At 42.2% G+C, this 23,151-nt stretch overlaps 1 protein-coding gene across 2 annotated transcripts in view; it reads right to left on the bottom strand.

The window, feature by feature from the left end:
* NAMPT (nicotinamide phosphoribosyltransferase) overlaps positions 1–21,831 on the bottom strand; it is a 30,656-nt gene extending 8,825 nt beyond the window's left edge. The window contains exons 1-8 of one of the 2 annotated variants that reach the window (XM_065666115.1): positions 21,656–21,831; positions 10,505–10,661; positions 9,124–9,227; positions 6,220–6,348; positions 5,597–5,755; positions 5,095–5,231; positions 2,867–3,092; positions 1,572–1,691 (exon numbers count right to left, since the gene is read on the bottom strand). In XM_065666115.1, coding sequence (XP_065522187.1) covers positions 1,572–1,691; positions 2,867–3,092; positions 5,095–5,231; positions 5,597–5,755; positions 6,220–6,348; positions 9,124–9,227; positions 10,505–10,661; positions 21,656–21,715 — 1,092 coding nt within the window. In that variant the 5' untranslated portion in view covers positions 21,716–21,831. The remainder of the gene's footprint in view (positions 1–1,571; positions 1,692–2,866; positions 3,093–5,094; positions 5,232–5,596; positions 5,756–6,219; positions 6,349–9,123; positions 9,228–10,504; positions 10,662–21,655) is intronic. The other variant, XM_065666125.1, reaches the window with a different exon arrangement.
* Between the last annotated feature and the right edge of the window lie 1,320 nt (positions 21,832–23,151).

Raw genomic sequence — 23,151 nt, 5'->3', positions numbered from 1 at the left:
CAAAGATTTGTTCCTTCTGTCTCTCATCCTCTCCCATTAGCTGCTGGAATCATTTTCCTGCTCTACTTAGAACTTGGAGAGCAATGCATTTTTATCTCTAATGTCAAGATTTTAAATACTAGTTTTAATTTTTTATTACAATTGATACTATATGAGCATCCTTGAATTTTGTCCAGTTACTTCTGTAAGTATATAACTTACAGAAAGCAACCTTTGAGTTCCTTACAAGTGAGGATTTATAGTCCAGTTTCTTTCTTGTCACAACTCACGAAAACCTCAACCACAACATACTTTGCCTAACACGGGCATCAGTCCTGTTAAGCAGCTGTTGAGAACATGCAGAAGTTTATCTAAAAGACTCTTCCCCTGGTATTGAATGATAAGAGTTCTTTTTCCAGCTATTAACCTCTCATGCCTGTGCTCTGTTAAGCACATCAACACAGCTGTATATTCCCAATAGCCACATGGGACAAAAAAATAAGTAAAATAAAGTTTGCTTTAAGGCTATTGGAGGAGGAACAAAATATAGTGCATGACTGCACTACAGCTGGCATACAAGTAACAATCTCAATATTAACTGCTCTCTAAGGATCTGAGTGACAAATTTGATTTCCACCATTGAGGTTCACATTATGCATCCATTTGAGATGTGCAGATAGTTTCAGACTAGCTAAAACCCAAGACTGATGTCTCTCTTGAGGAGCATCCAAAATCAACTTTGTTAGGAAGCCACTAAGGATGTGTCAATCTAGAAAGCTAAGACAAGTGTCAACAAAAATCAAGTAAAATTAATCTTAAATTTATCAAACTTATTTTTTGTTTTCAACTCTAATTCAGCTGACAATGAATGATCACAGACAAACCTGATAAAGTCAAGTCCTCCTCTTATACACCTCTCATCTGTAGTTACTGCAGTTTGTACCTTTGTGACTACATTATATTATCTAGTATCTCCATCTAGTCAACAGTGGTGAATAAGTAGTTTCAAGCATTCAACATCTACTAAATAACTAATTTTTGCCTGGATGAATTGTACTTTTGACTCAGACTACAGTCTAGTCTTCAACAATGCATATTCCACTAGTTGCTGTTTCAATGAACTCGCTTCCCTTGTTTTTAAAAACAAATCTCTTTCAAATCTGTACCTTCGATATCTGAACACTTCAGATGGTATGTAACTAATGAGCCAAATCACTTAGTAACCACTACTCCTATGGCACAGCAATCACGCAGTGTGCCTTAGGTACCCATGAAAGGACTAAACACTGCCAGACTTTGACCTGAATTAGACTTGACAAGTAGGATGAAAGCAAACAAAAGGAGAGACAGTGGCAGGAGAAGGTTACAACAGAGGGATTTGGAAATGCCTTTTAGGTTTTTTTATGCATCTTAATAATTCCCTGTGGAGTTATAATGAATTTGTTTTATGCATTAGGATATCCTGCCAGTGTCGCATGAAGGGCAGGGTGGGGTCAGCAGTCTCTGCTGCAATATCTGACTAGTCATAACTGAGTCCAGATTAAATATCAAGATTGCCAGTGTCACCCTGACACATGAACAGGATCTCCTACCTCTTGCAACGTGTTGATATCCACACCATCCCCTTGAATAACTCTGAGATACGGTGGCAGCAACTTGTAGCCTTTTGAGTTCTCTGTAATGGGAAACTTCTTCCCTAAGATCTCCAAGACCTATTGAAAAGAGAAGAGAGACCGTTCAAAATTAGAATATAAGCCTGCCATTCCAATAAAGAAACAACTTCTACATTTGAGTCATGCTCTCAAAAAAAGAAAAATCCCTAAGTAAGCCCACATATCCAGCTCTAAATCTACCCACATAGGCTCTGAAACAAAAAGCATGTCAGCTATTGTGATGGAAGCCATTAGATTAAATCAGCCACAGACCATACAGCCTTTATGAACTTGTACCCAAGAGCTAATCAGAACTTGCTTCCCTCCTTTCTGTCTTTGGTTGCTGTCAGTTTTTGCTATTAAATGTGTCCACTGAAGATTCTGCTCTTCTTTTGACCTTCCTTAAGATGGTGGATGAAGCTTTCAGTTTTCTGAGATTCTGTTAGCCACTAATAATTAAAATGAAACATTTCAGTTTGGAGTTTTTCTTATCAGCTCTGATAAAGATTATTCAAAGTTCATGTGCGATGTCACTTGTCCCGAAAGAAAAGTGATAAAGCTGAATGTATCTGATTTGATACAGCATCAACATAACTAAAATCTCCCCTACTTTCTTAATAAAGCAGGGCTGGCAGCTACCCAAATTCAGGTATATCAACAGCTTTTATTATAGAACTGCAACAATCAATGTACTCTCTCAAGAACTGAGGCAAGAATCGTTTTTTAACTTGGATGTGCCACTGACTTAAATGCATGTCTTACTCAAGAGAGAAGAGTGCTAAACTTGTCTTTGTAGCAGAAATCAGGAAATTACATTAATACACAACTAAACTTGGTGGTAAGAAGTTCTATTGGCCTGGCATTTACTAATACTCAAGTTGTTTTCCATTTTATTTGTCATGAAGTGATGAAAAGTTTCTCCTTATAAAACCATTTCAGCATCATTAGACCTGGGAAAACTTGGAGATGTTGTAAAAGCTTCAAGAATGGTATGCAAGAATGGGTTTGATGATGAAAAAGATTAAACTGTTCAGACTGCTGAAGTTTTCATGTGTATATTGAAATGAAGCAAATGTTCACATTTTTCATAGGTCCAAATAATTCAGCATCAACTACATACTATACATATCAAGTTAGAGCATTATATTCCCCATGTTTACTAGCCAGCCATTACAAAACAAACAACTACCCTTCCCAACAGTGTATATCAATGACTTCAAGAAAGGATTGATTACCTTTAAAACAGTGTCAAGGGGATTCCCAGAATCTGGTCTAATAATAAGCGGTGCCTCTGGACTTCGGTCTTCAATTATATGCCTCAAGTCATCACCCCATATTTTTTCACAAGCATTGTAAATGTCATAGCTGTCACTAACCACAGATACAGGCACCGAAGAAAACTGTGTCACTATGTGTTCAAAAGCATCTTTTTCATGATCTTTCCCCCAAGCCGTTATAGTACTGTAAAGTCAATTGGAAAATCTGTATTAGAGCAGCATTAATATGTAAACCCACACATTCTGTGTTTCCTACCAGCAGCAGTTCAAGATAACACTAGGCAATATGATTACAAGACAGCATAAATTACGTGCTTATCAGCTCTGTGTTGCATGGACAGTAAATACACTATATACTGAGTAAACAGCACCCTGTTATCTTTGACAAGTCAGACAAACACTTGACACACAAAACCCCTTTCACATGTAAATGTGATTATTTTTTTTTTGCTTTATTTATTTAGCATTTGTGAGTTATTCTGAAATCTGAAATTCAGGCAGTTGGGGAACTACAGATGCAAGAACATCTGCCCTGGCAACTTCAGACTACAAAGAGAGAAGCAGAGCACTAACAGCGTGTGTTAGGAAAATCTTAGAAGAAAACACTATTTTCCTTTTTAGTAGTGATATAAAATCATTATGCTCACTCATACAAGCATTCTTCTAGAGCAACCTCAGGGCATTACCCTTGGTACAAGGTACAGGCAAACGCTGCTAAGAGAGGTAGTAAGTTACTGAATGCCAGCTGACCTGCAGTAGCTGTTCTGTATGGGGCTGCCACAGATCAGACTGTACAGATCAACTGACTTTAGTAACTTGCGTGTGAACACCTACAAATGCTCTCATGCAAAGCACATGTGTGCAGTAAGAGCTAGAGGGCATTGAAGTTTTACCATAAAATGCCACCATTAACTACTGTGTGGAGAAGCCCCAGATCATAGTAGTGAAGAGACAAAGCAAAATGCATTTCAAAGAGACTGGGGCAGCTCAAGGAACCACCCTGGTGGCATGCCAGAGGTAAGCACTACTCTCAAAATGCAACCTCACGCTGGAGGTTGTGTAACAGTAGATCAGCTCTGGAAAAATTCAAGCCTTTTGCAAGAGAGGCTTTTTATGTATTAACTTGGAAAGGGTGACTGCAGTCTGCCTTTGGCAACGTGAACTTTAACTAGGGCAGTTTAAGCTGTTCGCTCTCATACCACCACTTCAATACGCTGTGCAAAACACGCTTGCTCTCTTGGCTCCACGGGCTTGTTTTCATTACAAAGAATTTTATAGCTGTGCTTGGGCCATCATTTTTGGACTTGACCGTAGTATTAAACTAAGAGTTTCAGACAAAATTTATCACTTCTACTGATCAAGCAGGAGGTCTAGAAGAGCACGACAGCAATGGTCTAGAAAGTTATGCGTTCCTTTAAAAGATGCCAACTACCCTATACAGGTTGTTTGTGTAAGCATTTCTATTATCTGCCTTGTAATCCTAAGTGAAAATATTCACTATTTAAAAGCACTAGATTTTTACTTGATAGGAAAACCCCAACAATCCTTTCCTTTATATTCTGCCCATTTCAGTTTGCAGACATGCAAGTAAAATCCAAGGATCTGTATTCACTTCTGAACTTCTACAGGATCTGGATATAAAAAAAATTAGAGCTTTTAATCTCAAATGTCTCAATTCTTTACTCTCAAAAACTCATTCACAATTCCTACTGAGAGATCAAGGATTTACCATTGGCTGTATTAGTTATGCTAATAGGAATCTTCAGATCAACTGCCTCTTCTGGAAGGAGAACATTATGTGGGAGAATGCAGAATTGCAACTTATATGGTTTTGCATTTTAGGATTTTATGTTTAAAATAAAATTCAAAGTGAATCCTCAATATCTACTTTAACCTGTAAGCCTTCAAGTCCATTCTAAAAAGAATCATCCACATTTACTTAGACACTGATAATAAGATTATAGTTAAAAACATTTGAACACATTATAGTCGAGAACAACCATGCCACAGTTGTGCCCCTACAACATACAGAGGCATCCGTACTGAACTTCGGCCTCAACAGCTGGATCAGTCATGGCTAATAGTGCATGATATAAGTGAAACAGCATAACACTTCTGGATACGAAGATGGGTAGGAAAGAATTACATTTTGTTAAGCTATAATAAAAAGACATTCACAGCCCTACCTGTGTTCAGCAGCTGGAACAGAATACCCTGGAACCGGATCTTTTGTACCGTAGTACTTTTTAATTAATGCAATTCCTGCTACAGTGTCTGTTCCTTTGAAGTTCACCAAATGAGCTGAAGCTCCTATCCCTGCAGTCTGAAAAAGACACAACTTTCACCTGCCATGCCAAAAATAGATGCCTAAATCCAGTCACCGCCTAGCACTAGTTTGTAACAGCAAAACTGACTCGTTTCCTGTTTAACCAATAACCTCTTCATGCATTTACACAGTAAAGACACCTTCCATATAGAAGAAAGCTCCCCCAGTCTAGTGTTACAGTTTTGACACATACCTATCCCCTCACCCCAGATCTCCCCTCTCCACAGTAAGTCCAAATGCAGCACTCTATGTATGTGCAGTTTTACTGCTCAACAAGGACACAACTGGTAACAGATACATGATACAATCCTTTATAGTTAAGAACCATTAGACTCCTCAAATTACTAGACAAGTCACATTACCTCTTGTGAAGAAACTCCTCTGTAGCCGAAGTCATGCAGTTTGTACTCCAGTCCATCTAAGCTGCCAGATGTCTCTAGCAAATATTTGGCCAAAATCTTTTTCTGCTCTCTAGAGTTTGTAGCAACCGTGATTGGATACCATGACTGAACAAGAATGGTCTAAAACAAAACCCATCACATTATTAGGTGTAGGTTTGCTTAGGACTCAAAAAATCCCCACTTAGCATTTAATCAGGCACAAAAGGGTCTAATTATTTTCATCACCCACGCCTCCAGCAGTTTGCTTTAGGACTGAAGTAATTAGCCTTTATAATACCTTTATAAGGCAGGCCAGTTATTGGCCATCTCTGGAGTTATCACTGCCAAGCTACAGCCACACAATTCCCCCCATCCTCCTTTCCTTGTGGATAAAAGCACTGTAAGATTTTCCTTTAAATTTGTCACAGTCTCTTGCCAGGTAGGGGAAAAAAGTCTCTGTAGAAGCCCTAAATAAAGAATCCAGGCTTATTTAAGCAGAAAATGAAAGCTGCCAGAGATTTCCCCTTAAACCAATGGGATTCAGCCTTTAATTTAAGTGCGTTAATATTTACTTGGAAAAAATATGCAAACTTTCCAAAACTGACCTCAATCCAATTTGTGAGCCAGTAGCATTCTGGATCTGTGTTTTCTACTGTGAAAAGAACATTTCCTCTGGGAATTACAGAGCCCTCAGGAACAGCCTTTATTTCTATAGGAAGATGGCCATCATATTTCTGTGTAAGAAACAGTAATACTGTTAGACAACATGAAAGATTAGGACTTACCTCTCACATTCTACATAACTACATACATATAAAAATCAGGCTATGAGTTTATTTATAAAGCCTTTTTCTTATTCATTTCTTTCAGCCCTAAAAATAACTTGATTTGTTTGCATACCCATCAGCCCAAATAAATAAATAAATAAAAATCCACGTTTAACAAAATTAGGAGGAAAATCCTGTAACTTAAAAATATTCTATTTATCAAGCCAAATACTAGTTATCAGTTGTACTCCCTGTGCAAACTGAATTAGGAAGGCTCAAATATTCTATTAAAATACGTAACTTCTACCCACAGAACAAGAAACATCAAGTAAGATAAAGTAATTAAAAAAATAAATAAAAGGTTAGGCATTATCTAGGGTTTCAAAAGAAATCTCTCCTTTTGCTTCGTATAGATGCGTGCTTTGTTAATTTATTAGAGCAGGATCCATTTAATATCTATTTTAAAGAATATTTTATCATCTCAATTAGCCTCTAAACATGACATCTAATCTTGAAGTGTCATTCTTTTGTCAAATACAGTCTTTCATCCCTGAAGGACTAAACATTGTGTGAAATATGCCTTTTGAAAAAGAGTAAGTTGCAAACAGCATCCTCAAAAGGGTAGTTTTAACTTTCTGAAAGAGCTCTGCAAGCCAAACTGATAATACTTATTTTTGTATATTAATGTTTGCTGACAGAAACTATTCTTTAAAGGCAATAAAAACTGCATTAATTCAGAGTAATTACACTGATTCATAAGTAGCATCTAAGCTTATTCTCCAGTGCCCCAAATGCATCAGAAGTGTCTTCTACATTGCGGTTTAAAAGTTTCTTTGAAAGTATAATATGCTGAAGCAAACTGTGTTTATATACCGCACAGGGTTTAGCTGTCAGACTGGGAGATGTCTGTTCTGGATTAGCAAAGGACAATGAAGTCTTCAAAATGTCTCAAAATAATTTATTAGTGATCCAGTGAAGACAAAAGTATAGCTAAGTGAAAGAACAAAACACTTCAAAGTTGTCGTAGGTGTTGATTTTATCCACAGAAAAAAAGCAGCATGGTCATTCCACAGCACTGTGTTATAGCCCTTTCCAAAACTGTTAGGTAGAATCGACTTGTGCAATTCAGGGCTTACATCTCAATCACTTGGATCAATTCCTCCCAACTTCCAGCCTTCACACTACCCCCTTGCTCTCCATGCAGTCCATTCCTCTCTTTCACCCCTCCACCCTATCAGTCTTTACTCATATGTTTACTCTCAGTACAAATTAACACATGTACATTTCAAATTCATTTTGGCACTTCACTCATACAGCCACTGCCCCCTCCACTTCACCAACACTACAGGTTAGGTAACAGAGCCAGAGAGCAAACTGTGGTAGGTACGTGAATTACGCAGAAATACAGCAAGCAGAAGCAGGGTCCGTGTGTGCATACAAGGGCATACAAAGGCCCAAAGGATACATACACTTCCTATTTGAGACCCACCAGCCTCTAAGATCAAGAAGCAGAAATCGTACTGATTTTTTTATATATATATATACACAACTTTAACAAGAAAGCCTGACAAAGGAATGAGCAATCTATACCGGGGGTATGCAGGAAGGCTTCTTTTAACTAAACCAAAAGATGATCAGAATTAGTTAAAACTCAGCGTGGACGGACATGCAGCATTAAATGTTTATTAATTCAGTTTGGTCAGAGAGGGATCAAGATTACTTTAAATGCAGATGAGAGCAGTTCACAACATATAACACAGCCTAAAAGGGAATACAGATTGAATTCACATCTGGAGTTACTTGAAATGGATGCAAGTCCTCTACAAAGCTCTCCATAGCTCCCTCTTAGAAAACAGTGGGCTTAGTTACCTTGCTGCCATTTGCAACATTTAGCTGAAATTCACTTTTCTCTTGCACACTTTATGGTGCACCCTGGTTGCAAGATGACATCCAGATGTTATCAGACAGATGCCACCATAAAATAGTTGCAGTCAGATCATCCAGGGAAAAAAATACATGCAAAGAACTAAAAAAATGTGTTTTCAAATGTGTTTCAAATGACACTAGAATTTACAATGAAACTTAGCATTCAATTAATCTGCAGAGATTAGAACAGCTCCAATGAATGCTATCAGCCTGAATCTGCTGCTTTTGCAGAGAAGAGATGTTTGCAGTTACTTGAAGACTGACACCTTTTAAAACAAAAGGGAAAGATGGTAATTGTGGAAAGACTTAATTTGAAGGATTTTTGTGTCAGAAGTGCTCAAGCATTGTACTTCATAATAAAGTTCAACTTAAGTATTTGAAAAATTTAAGAAACAATTGAACAAAATGTCCATTTTCTGGAAGTATTTACACATGCAAGAAGTTGTAATGCTTTCTGCATTAGAATAAAACTGCTTATGATTGGGTACAGAAAGTAATGTAAATGATGCAAACGACCACTAAGCACTGTATTGCATATGGAGACTTGGCAACAAGCCCTCTCTTATACTAGCTGGCTGACAGCAACCATAAATCCTTATTACCTACAAAGCCATATTTGGCATCTGAAAGGATGAAAATTACTTTTCTCCAAGGAATTACAATTACATGATTATTCTTTGACAGCTGCTACTCCCTGTACACTAAACATAAAAAGCTAAATTTATCCAGCCTTTACTATCATTAAATGAGAGACTGCTCTACAGTTGATTCACAAATCCTTCATAATGATCTCATGCTATTTTCATGAACTTTTACCTCCAGAATATAGTTCCATCCCTTTTCATTGAAGACATCATCTTGAAAATGCTCCCTATATACTTCTTTGGCTTCCTTGATTTTCTCTTTGGTCACCACTTTACCTGTAGTTTTAGAAACAGACGAAACCTTAGAAACTTATGATATCCATCAATTTATAAACTAAGTAACAAAAAAAGGCAGACACAGAAAAGTCACTTTGCCTCCAACAAAGACACGAAGAACACAGCAAATGCAGTTTACTCTGTTAAAACCAAATTTTATTTTATTATATAGATCAGGATGCTCAAGAAACCAACAGGATAAAGTACACTCGTGGCTTGCAGGTGACTCAGGAACAATTTGAGGCTATTACTTTTTTATGATGGTTAAACACCTGTCACGAGTTTCAGCAGCAGTGTTTTTCCCAGAGGAATGTGATGACTGCGCAAGCTGGCACATGCAACAAGACATAACCAGACTAACACAAGGGTTAAGCTACGCTGCTCCAGGGAGAATCCCCATGGGAGGCCTTACAACCAGTCTTTGGTGGTAACCACCTTGCAATAGGAACTGCCAGATTAACCACAGGATTTGAATGAGCATCACTACTGCTGTAGGATCAATCATCTACTGCATACACCAGAAAATAATCCTTAGAGGAACAAACCAAGATTACTGAGTGCTTTGATTTTAATGGAATTCCAATCTTTGGTAGAACTGGCAGAGTTATTTATGGATTCTGGATCAAGACAATGATATTAAACCATATGACCAAAGTTTTCCTTCTGAAGTTTGGTAGAAAGCCACTTGTATTTAGGTCAGACCAGGCGATATATGCACATAATGCAAAAAAAGCAAACAAAATCTTAAATGGCCCCAAGGAATTTTCAGGTGTTACTCTTAAAACTGTCAATATCGAAAACACTTTGACACGTACCTGCCGTATTCAAGGATCTAAGCAGAGGGCCAATCAAAATTTAAGGGAAATTAAAACCATTATTAGTTTACACAGTAAATAAACCTGCAAATACAGACTGAAATTCATGTTTAAAATACAAAATGTATTTTTCCTTCAATCTTTCTATCTCCATGGGATTCTATGCACAGTCTTGCTCTACTTCCATTCACTTCACCTCAGCCCACTGAAGGTGCGATGGATATGAACACCAGACCACTGGCATAAATAAACATAGTTAAGTGGTATCTAAATTAAGAAGTCAATACCATTTTATAAGGGTGGACATATAATTCTCACAGCCATAAATCAGATCTTACACACGTCACTACCTACGTTGTACCAAGACAATATGGAATTGCTTCATCTATGAGACTCCAGCCTTGAGGAAAAGTTCAGGTATTTATTTACAGGTAAAGTTTCACTGGAATTTGACACAGTTACCTTTTAAGTATTTATTCAGAATGTACTGCAAACCATAAAAAACAGTTTCTTCATATTTCACTTTCCTCAATTTGGAATTTTCAGTCTTCTTCTCACGACATTCAAAGTAGGAATATACTTTGCTTGTATTAGGTGGATATTGCTTGTAGTGTGTAACCTATATTAAGAAAAACTTCAGTAAGAGCTCAAAACATCACTACAAAGCACAAGAGAAATTACATTTGTACACTAAAGCTCAGAGTAATTCCCAACTCTTCTGGATTATTAGTATTTATCCATGCACATTGTACACAGTAAGTATTTATAGGATTTCCTCTTTTTTAGCTGCCTTCAATTTTCAGTTCCAAAGACTGACTTCCCTATCTTATTCTTTGCTTCTGTCAACCCCCTAGAGTAATCTTCATGGTCAGCTCTTCCACTCCCCTGATAACTTGGCTTTGATTAACTGGAAAAGACACTGGCTAAGATTTTAGGAGCAGCACTGAGCACTGATCCTTCCACTGTCTTGTCTTATATGAGGTTTTCCAGACCAACCAAATAAAACCCAATCTTGTCATTGCAAGTTTTCTGCTTTTACTTCAAGCAAAGCACTGCACCGCAGGCACGTAATGGAGCACAAACCTATTCTATTCCAATTTCACTGACATTCAAAAGCAGAATGCTGAAGAGTAGCACTGCTAGATCCAAAGACAAACCCTGGCTTTTAGATTTAGTTCTAGTTATTAATAAATGTCTCACTCCACAAATTATAACATGTCCTTTCCTAGTTCTACACAAAGCTTCCAAAGTAGTAAATCACACTGCCAGCTCACAGTAAACTCTCTTGAGGATATCATCATGTTTAAAGGGAAAAAACACCAACAAAACTCAAACAAAACACACTCCCACCCAACCTTCCTTCACCCCTGTTACTGTGGAGCAGTCAAGAATACACTGTTTTACATGTCTTTCTAATAGGAACAGAAGCACACACACAACCCCCTTACACAAATCATTATTACATGGACTCCCAGAAAAAGAACATGTAACAAAACATTAGAAGGTTCATTCACAGTAAGGCACAAGGAGAAGAAACTCCACATTTTGTTCGCACGGTTGCCGCTTCAGGAAGTTATAGCAACAGTGTGAAAAATCTTGTTCCTTTTTATGACTGGGACTGCACTTCCACTGGTGCTTATCAGGATTTGAGAGTACCACCCGGGAACTCTGCTTATTTCCACTCTTCATCCTACTGGCGTGCTACATCATACATGATTTCAGAGTAAATACTCAACACAGAGCCCACCAGCTTGAAGTGTACATAGCAGACATCCCAGGAACAATACCCCAAAGCAGTACCCGAATTCCTTGTCAAGCTATACAGCAAACCAATGTAACGCTGCTGTTCCCACCTCAACAGTTCAAGCAAAACAAAGAAAACACATCTGTGTGTGACTGCCTACTCGGGTTTCTTTCAAAAAGTTTTATTATCCAACTTACTAACTTTGGGCACGTTGCTGAAGCCAACACCTATATTATAATGAAAATTTGCGTGATCTTGGACTATCATCTCTAAAAGAAAGTTTGACTTCTGCAGTTCAAAGACATTTCTCCGGCTAAATGCTTCTCTCTATCCAATGGGTACTGATCCAAATTTGCTTAAGGTATACTTGTACTGTGCACACATTTGAGCTGGTGGCACCTTTTCCTATGGCATTTAAATACAGGTTTTTAAAGACAGGTTCCCATTTTAGCTCTGCTTTGAAACATGATCACAAAACACAGTGCTCTAGCTGCAAATCAGAACCGGAGGTCTGAAACCAGGCTGGAATGCTAACAGCCTGATTTTTCCTTTAGGTAGCATACCTGGGGAAACAGGTCCTCCACACTACCTTGCTGGCAGTTTCAACCTGAAAAAAACCCACTCAAGTTCTTCAAACATTAAATCACAGGTTTAGCTAATTCTGCTGACTTTAGATTAGATCTTAACCTGAAAATATATTCTGGATAGTGTCCAGAAAGTAGCTGTTTCTAGGGATTTAAACATAAACAAAAATTTAGTGCATGACAATGTCATGCACAAATAATAACAAAAAAAAAACAATAAAATGAAATGTCATTTTATCAATTAAATTGCTTCAAGCCCTTGAAAGAGATAATGAACTAATTTTACAAGTTATATGTGTATGAGTCAATTATATTCTTCACACATTAGAATCTATTTAAACAGTGAAAAATGCACATCCCTGGCAATTAAGATGTTTACATCTGAGCAGACTTCACATCTGTAATTTTAAACAATTTGTGCTTCTTTTTGTATTCCACAATGCTCTTAGCTTTGTCTGTAAAGCTGAAATACTCTTTGGGTGTCTGTAAGGCCTCCCACAAACTACTCAGGATTTAAAGACACGATCAAAACTTGAAGCACCACGCTTTTCAAGCACTATGTGCTCCTGTCATGTGGTGTAGGTACATGAGAAGTTAACCACAAGACCTACATCTCCTTTCATTTGCCTGGCCATCTGTTTTGCTTCCAAGCTCTCTCCTAGCAGAAGCATCTGCCCATGAAACATCAAGACTGCTCTGACCGTTAGCTGGCATTTCTGGACTACTAAGACACGGGGAAGTAATACCCATTCACCACAGTGATGCTCAGGAGGTTTGGCATGCAATGAAATTCCCAAAAGATGATGCTCTAGGGAGTGGGAACAGCTCACAGGAGACACAAAGGATGCCACTGAAAACAAACCAACCAACCAAAGAACCCCAAAACAGCACAACACCACAAGGCACTTGGGCAATGAAAACTCTGCTCAAAAAAATGCCTAAGCTTTCCTTGCTGTCAGACGAAGTTTTGCATCTTTCTGTATTCTAAAGAAAAGTGGAAAGAACAAACCAGTGGCAACACAATTTTGAAATGTATTTTATGTGACTTACAGATTGAGACAGTATTGATAAATCTATGCTTTCAGGTAGGGGATGACAGAAACAGGACTTGTGAAGACAGGCTCTTGATAAGTAGGAGTGACTATAAAGTCAATAGGAAAGCCACCTCTACAGAACACAAACAAACAAAAAAACCCAACTAAAGACCCACAAACAAAAGCCCCTACTGGGATAAAGAGACCCTTATGAGAAAACGAAACCCCAAAATATCTTCAAAGGCCTTTTGATATTTAGTTCAAAGGCTGTGGTTTAGGCTTTGTCTACAAAAAGTATGACAACCTTTGAACAACCACCTACAAGGTTATGTACTATGACTGAAACAGAACACTTTTATTCCAGTTGTGATAGCTCCTTATTAAATTTAATCCAAATAAAGGTATATTCAGGAGAAGGAATACCTCCACAAGGACTACATCTACTTAACTAAATCAAGTCAGCCATTTGAGAAAAACCGTAAGGCGCAAACTGCATTCAGATCAGTCATTCAAAAAACCCACTCCAAATATTAAGAGTTAAATTATAAGGGAAGGAAATTAACAGGTTTCATCACAAAACAGGGATGGCTGAGATGAACGCTACATTTTTATATGCTAAGTAATAAGACCTTTGGCATAAAAGCCAATAATCTTATAGGCTTTTCTGGACAGCAGATTGCAGTGCAATGACTTTAAAAAGTCATTTAAATCTATAAAACCCAACAATTTGAAAACATGAGAAACAGTCTGACATGGGAAGTCAGGCATGGCCAAATTCCCTGTTGGTGGTTTACTCCTAGTGCTCACCTAGGTCAGATGAGTGCGGACATGAACCATCAGAAAGATGCTTCTAAGCCCCGTCTACAGTGAGGAAAACAAAATGCCAAATATCTAGCCAGTAGGATCATTCCTGCACCATAACTGTACGAGAGATAAGATGATACCAGTTAAACTAAGAGGGTATTCAAACATTCTGGAGTCATTTTGGGAAGTCTGTAGTGCAAAATGTGTATGGAAAAACCCAGCTAACAAACCCACGGCACTGCACAGCCGTAAATATGAAGAATCAGAGGGATGGGTAGAAGATGAGCCAGAAGAAGCCTGGTCCTGGAAGGCAGTGGCTGAGGCACTTGGCTAGGGCATGTCAGGCCTGAGGAACCTCATGTCCACATACAACTTCCAAAGTTAAGACGATTCTACTGCAGTGGTGCTTCTGGCATTTACACCGGCGAGACTTTGATGAAGCACCTCTGAATTGCCACCAGTCATGGTATTACATGTTATTTGAAAACACTGTGGAAAGAGGCTGTGATTTGAATGGTTGCTTCACCAAAACCTTTAGAAAGTTTAGCCAATGGAGCGATTAAAAGCAAAGGCTGCAAATAACCCATATTGAAAACAACATTGTTTGCAACAATAGTTTAGGTGGTGGACAAGAGCTGGTTTAGTGGTGGACTTGGCAGTCCTGAGGTAACGGTTGGACTTGATGATCTTGAAGGTTTTTTTCAGCCTCAATGATTCTATGATTCTATGAACTAATACTTAGGAACAAAGTGAATGCTTTATTAGATATACCTCACTACACACACATAACAATCAGCAATTAGGTAGCACTGACCCCCTTCAGGAAAAAAAGCCAATAACCAGCAAAACCCCACAACTGTGAATAGCAGTTACATTTAACAAGGATGCTTTTGTAACTTTCAAAGCAATCACAAAGGGAATGCACATCACAAACAAAAGTGGAAATGAAAACCAAACAAAAAATCAGGGTGGTTAAAAAAGGTAAGTTCGTTTGAACAAAAGAGGAAAATTTAGAAGAATCAGTCTTCAGTAACTCAACAAGAAGAGCATCACCAGCAGTGGGTAAAGTGAGTACACACTTGAAGTGAGTAAAAAACAGAAAAGTAAAAACAACCCAAACCTGAGAATCAGTACTATCTCCCTCTTCATCAGGGACTGTAGTGACAGGACAAGGGAGAATGGGTTCAAACTTAAACAGAGGAAGTTCAGGTTAGATACAAGAAGAAGCTCTTTACTGTGAGGGTGAAGAGGCATTGGAACAGGCTGCCCAAACAAGTGGTAAATGCTGCATCCCTGGCAGTGTTCAAGGCCAGGTTGGACAGAGCCTTGGGAGATGTCGTCTAGGGTGAGGCATCCCTGCCCATGGAAGGGGAGTCAGAACTTGATGATCTTAGGATCTTTTCCAACCCTAACTAGTCTATGATTATATTTGATTATGAGAGCTTCAAATTACCATATGAAAGTAGCCTTAGAGAGACTCCAAACCCCTTATTAAACACACATAAGTGAAGCAAATGCAGATTAAGATAATGTTTAAGAACTAAAGTGAGAGTATTGGGAGGTATCTGCTCTCATGAGATGAGAGGGATAAACTAATGCAGGTTATGACTGAAGGTTGATCTTGTACCACTTTTAATAACTCTGTATTCTAATCTTTTCATCTCTTACATGTATTGAAAAATAAGACGAATAGAGGTGAGCAAACACAAAGGTAAGAGAACAGTCAGTAATAAGAAAACCATGGAGAGAGCACACAAGCAACTGAATTCCTATGGAAGCTGCACATTATCAGAGATGCTTTAAGTGACCACATCCACTTTTATTTAAAAAAAAAAACAGGGTCAGGTGTAAGCACTAGAATGGAATGTATTCTAAATTGCTCAGAGAAAATACAAGAGGTAATGCTTTACAGTGGATGTTTTTTACCACTAAAGATTTCTGTGTTCTTGCCAGGGTTTAACCCCAGCCAGCAGCTCAGCCCCACGCAGCCTCTCACCCACTCTCCCCTAGTGGGATGGGGGAGACAATTGGAAGGGTAAAAGTGAGAACACTCATGGGTTGAGATAATGGCAGCCTAACAGGTAAAGCAAGAGCTGCACAAGCAAAGCAAAACAGGGAATTCCTTCTCCACTTCCCATGGGCAGGCAGGTGTTCAGCCATCTCCAGGACAGCAGGGCTCCATCACATGTAGCAGTTACTTGGGCAGACAAACACCATCACTACAAATGTCCCCCCTTCCTTCTTTTTCCCCAGCTTTACATGCTGAGCATGATACTACATGGTGTGGGATATCCCTGGGGTCAGTTGGGGTCAGCTGTCCTGGCTGTGTCCCCTCCCAGCTCCTTGTGCACTCCCAGCCTGCTCGCTGGTGGGGTGGTGTGAGGAGCAGAAAAGGCCTTGGCTCTGTGTAAGCACTGCTCAGCATTAGCTAAAACACCCCTGTGTTATCAGCACTGTTTCCAGCATAAATCCAAAACACAGCCCCACACTAGCTACTGTGAAGAAAATTAACACCAGCCCAGCCAAAATCAGCACAGTTTTGTATCCAAGATTATCAAAAAAGGTGACAAAATGCCTTATGTTTACTGTTTACACATTAGTGAGGAGTCGGCTGTACTACTTCACATACTGCTACAAGTTTCCTGCTCCTCCATGAAAAAAGTAAAACATTTACCTTTTCAACAACAAAAGCTGTAATGATTCTTGAAGGAGTTACTTCCCATTAATTTAAAAATTGGCTAGATTCTGTGCAGTTGCAGTGTTCCTTTAGAGCAATGATGACTTGGGGTTTGTAACAGGAGCATGCGACTGCAAATCAAAACGTGGAAGACAGTGAATCTAGATAGAGTGAAGATTGCTTCTTACGAGGAGCATCAAGCCAGATGCTTTTCCACTGACAGAATTACAGGAGGCAAGAGATCACATTCACACCACCACCACAAGGTTTTATTTAAAAAATAATATATATACGGGCTACTACAAAGAATAGTTTGCAGTCATTAAGTACTAGTCAAAACAAGTAAGTTAAGATTATAGATGTGTCTCCCTTGCGTACCTCTAGCCTTCTACATAAAGAATATAGAGGCTGTCAGATCCTGGAATAACATGCTCATGACAAGTGCTTCAGAAGTAAGTGCTCTCCTCCATCCGTGCGTAGTAAAAGAAGTCATTCAAAGTGACAAATACTTAAAATTCAACACGCAAGGCATACAGAGTTAAAACATATCTTTTAGGCTTCCCTGAAGGGTCCAGAATGAACTGAATTCTGAAAGAGATCTCATTTATAGTCTAGATAGCAAGTCTGCTCCTATGGGGTAATTGCACGGCAGCTTATTACAGCTATCAGCTTAATTACAAAACATTCCAAGCACCAGTAATACATTTCATTGGTAAAAGCAAAGTAAGCTATTACTGCTTTAGGGAACAAGGTGCAGTCCTCATTTTGATAGCCTTTACTCACATGCAGTTCATGGTCCATCCAACCCAGGACTGGTATACACCAGGCACTGGTATCTTGCAACTGAACTACACAGCTCTGCTATGCTGATCCTTTCAACAGAGCTTCAGACTTGCATATACCCTGCTTGGGCAGAAATAAATAAATATGGGATAAACAGAGCATTGGGAATCAAAGAGAAAGAAAACGGAGAGCTGGTGTGTCACCAACACCCGACTAACAGGGAACTGAAGGGCAGGGGCCCTTTTGCTTGGGAAGCACAATGAGTGAACAGAACCTTTGCTGTCAGAGGAGCAAGATTGCGGGGACTTCTTAGTACAGACAGAAAAGTAAAACATCATGCAGCATGAACAGTGAGCTTCAATGAACCTGCTGAGACCCCCTCTTGCAGCTCTTTAGAAACAAGGATTATCGACTTCAAGTAATTCTCAGTAATACTGAGTCACTAGCAGAAAACTCTACTACTGAAGCATCATTGCTATAGCGGACATTCACACAATTAAGTTTCCCAGATAACATTACATTGATGAATCTCCCAAAAGTCTTAGGATTCAAAGAATTAAAAAGACTGCTGTTATTTATCAGCAAGATGCACACACACTCTACCATATGCCCATGCTGAGACTCTGAGGGGATGGCATATATACCCAGCACACAAGAGGAATTATACTGTTAGGGGATTTGGAGATGCTTAAGAATATGCAACTAAGTGAAGAAGAAGAAAAAAACCCACCTAACTGATGTAAAAACATTTTATCTTGTCATGGAAGTTGGAGATAAACTGCACCATTTGATGCCTGGCCTCAAAATCCTGGAGCACTTGTACAATTGAGTAAGTAACAGAAGCTCAGTAATGCAGCCAGAGCGTAACAGGAGTTTCTATATATAAATACCAAGTATACTAGAAATTAGCATGATACTCAGTTGTTTTTCCAAGAACAGCTTTTAAGATTTTGAAACCGAGTATTTATTAATCTTCTATGACTTCAGAGGAAATGTCCTGTGACATGCACAGACAGGAAAATAGTTTAGAGGGAGGGGAGGCTGGATTAACTGTCTACAGACAAATCCCTGCCTACCAAATTACCTTGTTGCTGATTTTTTTACAGGCAGTGAGCCATTAACCAATTTTCTCTGTGCCCAAATTTTCAACTGTAGCAAAAGAAATGGGACACTGGAGCTAATGCTCAAACTAACAAACTGTGACAGATACGACTCCAGGATACCAGAACTTTTTACCCACAGACAGCTGCCTAAGCGAGGAGCTAGGGTTGTACTGGTTAAGGCAGTCTGCACGTTTACATTCCCCTACCCCGAGCTGTTTATTTCCACATGACTTTTGTCACCAACATTAGTTTGTATGGATCAGTGTCTACTGCAATAGGATCACCAAGTAAGCTTCTGAACTGATACAGGCTTTTTTCTCAGAGTCTGAAATGTTATCTGTGGACAGCACTGCACACAAGCGGATGCTACAATTGTGGACAGTGCAGAAGTATCTAAAGAAAAAAAAAAAAACCACAACATACAAGATCAATTCTCATGTTTAACTGCTAGTAAGACTGTTTGGTAATTCCAGTGAAAAGCTTCATGTTGCAACTACCAGATATTTTAATGCAATCGTTACTGAAAGTGCTCTCACTAAGGGGGTTTCATTGATTAGGAAATGACAGTATCATCCAGGGAGAAGATAAGTGATGTTTGCTCATGCTACCTAACAAGATAAAAGAAGCTACTTGTTTAAGCTTTGTTCAAAGAAGCTGGAGTTCCTAAGATTTGGGAAAGAAAAGCTTAGAGGAAGAGACCATTTGAATAGTCCTGACAAAGCAAAGCAGACAATTCCAACTGTTTTCAGTATAATACAAAAGGCTCCTAGCTGCCACAGAAAACCTCATCCAAATTCAGTTTCAAACTGCAAAAAACCCAACCAACCTGAGGCCTCTTTAAGATTTCTACCACTCCTGCAGCGTTACTAAATCATCTTTCCTATGAAAGAGCAAAGCAAAACAGAAGCAAACCGGTCATCTGTCACTCCAGCGCTTCTCACCATCACTAATCCTAGAGCAGATCCAGTGCATTTAGAAGTAGTATGCAAATTAGATTTAAATAGATACCATTTAAACGTAGGCCTACAGTATTTAATGTGATTAGTCTCAGACATGGAAGTGGATCTTCCATATTTGAGTAAGTTTGATAATGATCACTTAAGCCTTTAATGAAAGCAGTTTTGGGAGCCCTCAATAGCAGCATTATGATGCTCTGACTGAGCTGCTCTAAGATTTATCAGTGTCTTTCAACACACCTTCCCACTAACAGCAACAATAGGTGCTACTAATTTCTTTACAAAAAGAGCACCTTTACGTAGCATTATGTAATAATCATAATAATATGACAAAGGAGCTGGGAAAGGTACAACACCACAAGTCAGCAAGGGGCGTACAAACTGAAGCTTGTACTTCAGTCATCAGCCAGTAACAAGACCTGGCTGTAACAGTGTATTTGCTTTTTCAACTCTTCTATCTAGAAGTACCCTCCTCCCAGCAACCCAGAGATTCATAGAATGGTTTGGGTTGGAGTAAAATCTGAAGATCATCTAGTTCCACCCCCCTGCCATGGCCCAGGCACTGGACCAGGTTGCTCAAGGCCCTGCGCAACCTGGCATTGAACACTTCAGGGAGGGAGCATTCACAACTTCCTTGGGCAGCCTGTTCCAGTGCCTCACCACCCTAACAGTAAAGAATTTCTTCCTTGTATCTAACCTAAATCTCCTCTGTTTAAATTTGAACCCATCACTACCTGTTCTATCACTATAGTCCCTGATGAAGAATCCCTCTCCAGCATCCATCCGAGTGATCAAACATTTAAAGAGCTGTAACATAATCAATGCTTTATAATCATAATCAGGACTGTCACTGTAGCTTCGTTTAGGGCACCAACAACGTCTTTGACATGGCAATGCAGATCCTGAAGGAAAAGTCTTCTAGCCTAGGAGACACAGGGCACATCTGTACAACCGGACTTCTGGAGTCACCCAGTGGCTCTGCCCAGTGTCGAGAAGCTGTTTATATACACTAATGCAACGCTGCACAGGAGGAGGAGTTGGGCCTGGCCATACTCGTGTTGTGAGGCACGTCAAGAGTGACCGGGTCAGAAAGCACCAGATCGGAACACGGACAGCGTGCCTGCACTCGGCCTTTGCTATCAAGCACCACTGTTTCCAAATCACCCCATGGGACGCAGGGAGAATTGTGGAGTTCAATTTCCCACTCTGAACTAAAACCTCGCCTCGCAACTGTGACACTGCAATGACCACGGACTAATCACAGGATTAGCAAACGCACACTTTAAGTCAGCCGGCCGCTCGGAGCGTTCTGCATCACAGCCCGACACAGGACCGCGGGCAGCCCGCGCACCGTCCCACCCCCGGGCGGGCAGAGCGGGAGAAACAACACACGGAGGAGTAGCAGCTCCGCTCGCCGCCACCCTCCCGCCGCGGCGACACGTGCGCCCACCCCCGGCCCCGCCGAGGGCGGGAGGGCAGCGCGGCGGCCGCCAAGGGATGCTCGCCGGGGCGGGCACGCCGCCCCCCGCCATGGCCGCCCCTCGCGCCCCGCCCGCTTTCACTTTCTTTTCTCGCCCGGCCGCCGCCGGCACCCCCCGGCCGCGCGGCCCCGGGCACCCCGGCGGGGAAGCGGGATCGGCCGCACGCTCCGCGGAGCGGGGCTGCCGGGTCAGCCCCCGGCCAGGCCTCCGCGCCCCGCTCGCCGCCCCGAGGCCGGGCACCCCCTCGCACACCTCGGGGGCTGCAGGGCGCTCAGCCTCGGCCAGGTGATCTGAGGGAAGGAGCCGGTGGCGGCGGCGCCGGCGCGGCTCGGTGCCCGGCGTGTGGAGCGCCCGCCGCCAGGCCCGGCAGGTCCGGTGCGGCGGCACCAGAGCGCCCGCAGAGGTGACTCGCTCCTGCCCGCCCGCCGTGCCCGTGCCCGCGCCCACCTTGTAGGAGTCGGTGGCGAGAAGGATGTTGAACTCGGCCCCCGCCGCAGCGCACTCCATGTCGCCGAACCCGCGGAGGCGCCGCCGCCCGCACGGACACGACCGGGCTGCGCCGCTGCCCGCCGCCGCCAGGCGCTCGGTGCGGGGGGACAGAGGAGGAAAGGGGACGGGGACGGGAGGGGATTACGGCCGGGGGGCGGGGGCCTCGCGCGGCCTCCCGCGCCCCTGATTGGCTGCACGTCTCCACCGCCGAAGAGAGATGCCGTGAGGTCACTGCGCGGGCGGGGCGGGACTAGGGCGGCAGGCGGGCCCTGATTGGCCCCGCCGCGCGGTCGGTGCAGCGGAGGGGGGCGGTGGCTCTGAGATCACGGCGGGCGGGGAAGGGCCCCCCGGTGCACGTTCCCTTTGGCTGGGTTCCGGGCGCAGGGCTGGAGGATCGGGTTCGCCGCTGTGACGTCACTGCGCGGCCGGTGCGCGCTCTCTCGCTATTGGCCGGCGCCGCGGCGACGTGCTCGGCAGAGCGCGCGGGCGGCGGGGGGGCGGGCTGTTTGGCGTGGGGCGGTAAGCGGCCTGCGCATGCGTGGGGAGCTGGTGTCGGTTCTCTGCGGCAGCCGGGTCCGGGCCGCGGTGACGGGAAGGGGTGGGCGCTGGTTCTGGCCGGGCAGACCCCGGGTGACGTGACCGGGTCAGCCGCTCTGCCGGGAACGCCGTGCCCGTCAGGGAGGGCCGGCTCCCCGCCGGCCTTCCCGCGCCTGCCGAGTGCGGGAAGCCCGGGGCCCCGTGCCCGCTGGTGGCGGCGGGACGATGCTCTCAGCTGCGCTGAGGGCGAGCAACTTCGGGAGGCAGGGCTGGGTGAGAGGGGGCGGCGGGCCCGCCCGGGGTGCAGCCTGGGCTCCTGTACTCCTGGGGTGAAAGGGCCTCACTGGAGGGAGGGAGCCCTAAGAGTGAGGGGACTCGGGGGACGAGCCCTTCGGAGGTGACACAGACACCGCCGACCGTGTGTCTGCCGCTGCGCTTGTGCCAGGAACGGGCAGCTGCGGCAGCCATGGGGCGTGCAATAGCTGTGCTCGGGTCAGGGCTCTTGGGCCGGTGTGGTGACGGAGGAGGGAGACGAGCACATGAGCTTCGGGAAAGAGATGGGGTAAGAAGGTGGAGAACTTGCAGAAAGTTGCCCCATCCCTGGCAGCGTTCAAGGCCAGGTTGGACGGGGCTTTGCGCAACCTGCTCTAGTGGAAGGTGTCCCTGCCCATGGCAAAGGGGTTGGACCTGGATGAGCTTTAAGGTCCCTTTCAACTCAAACCATTCTGTTGTTTTATGAAGACAGAAGGCATGTGTGCATGCTTGAGAAAGCTGCAGTTGTATGGAGAATGACAACAGCTGCTGTCTGTGTCAGGTCTTCTCTTACCAGGGTGCTGGGATTGCTGTATGGTGAAGGGCTCCCTGGCCTTCTAGAGCATCAAAATCTCAATCTCTACCTCCACCACTCTTGGTACCAG

This window comes from Lathamus discolor, chromosome 1 (assembly GCF_037157495.1).
Source record: "Lathamus discolor isolate bLatDis1 chromosome 1, bLatDis1.hap1, whole genome shotgun sequence".
In the NCBI taxonomy this organism is placed as follows: Eukaryota; Metazoa; Chordata; class Aves; order Psittaciformes; family Psittacidae; genus Lathamus; species Lathamus discolor.
This window is presented reverse-complemented; position numbering and strand designations above follow the sequence as displayed.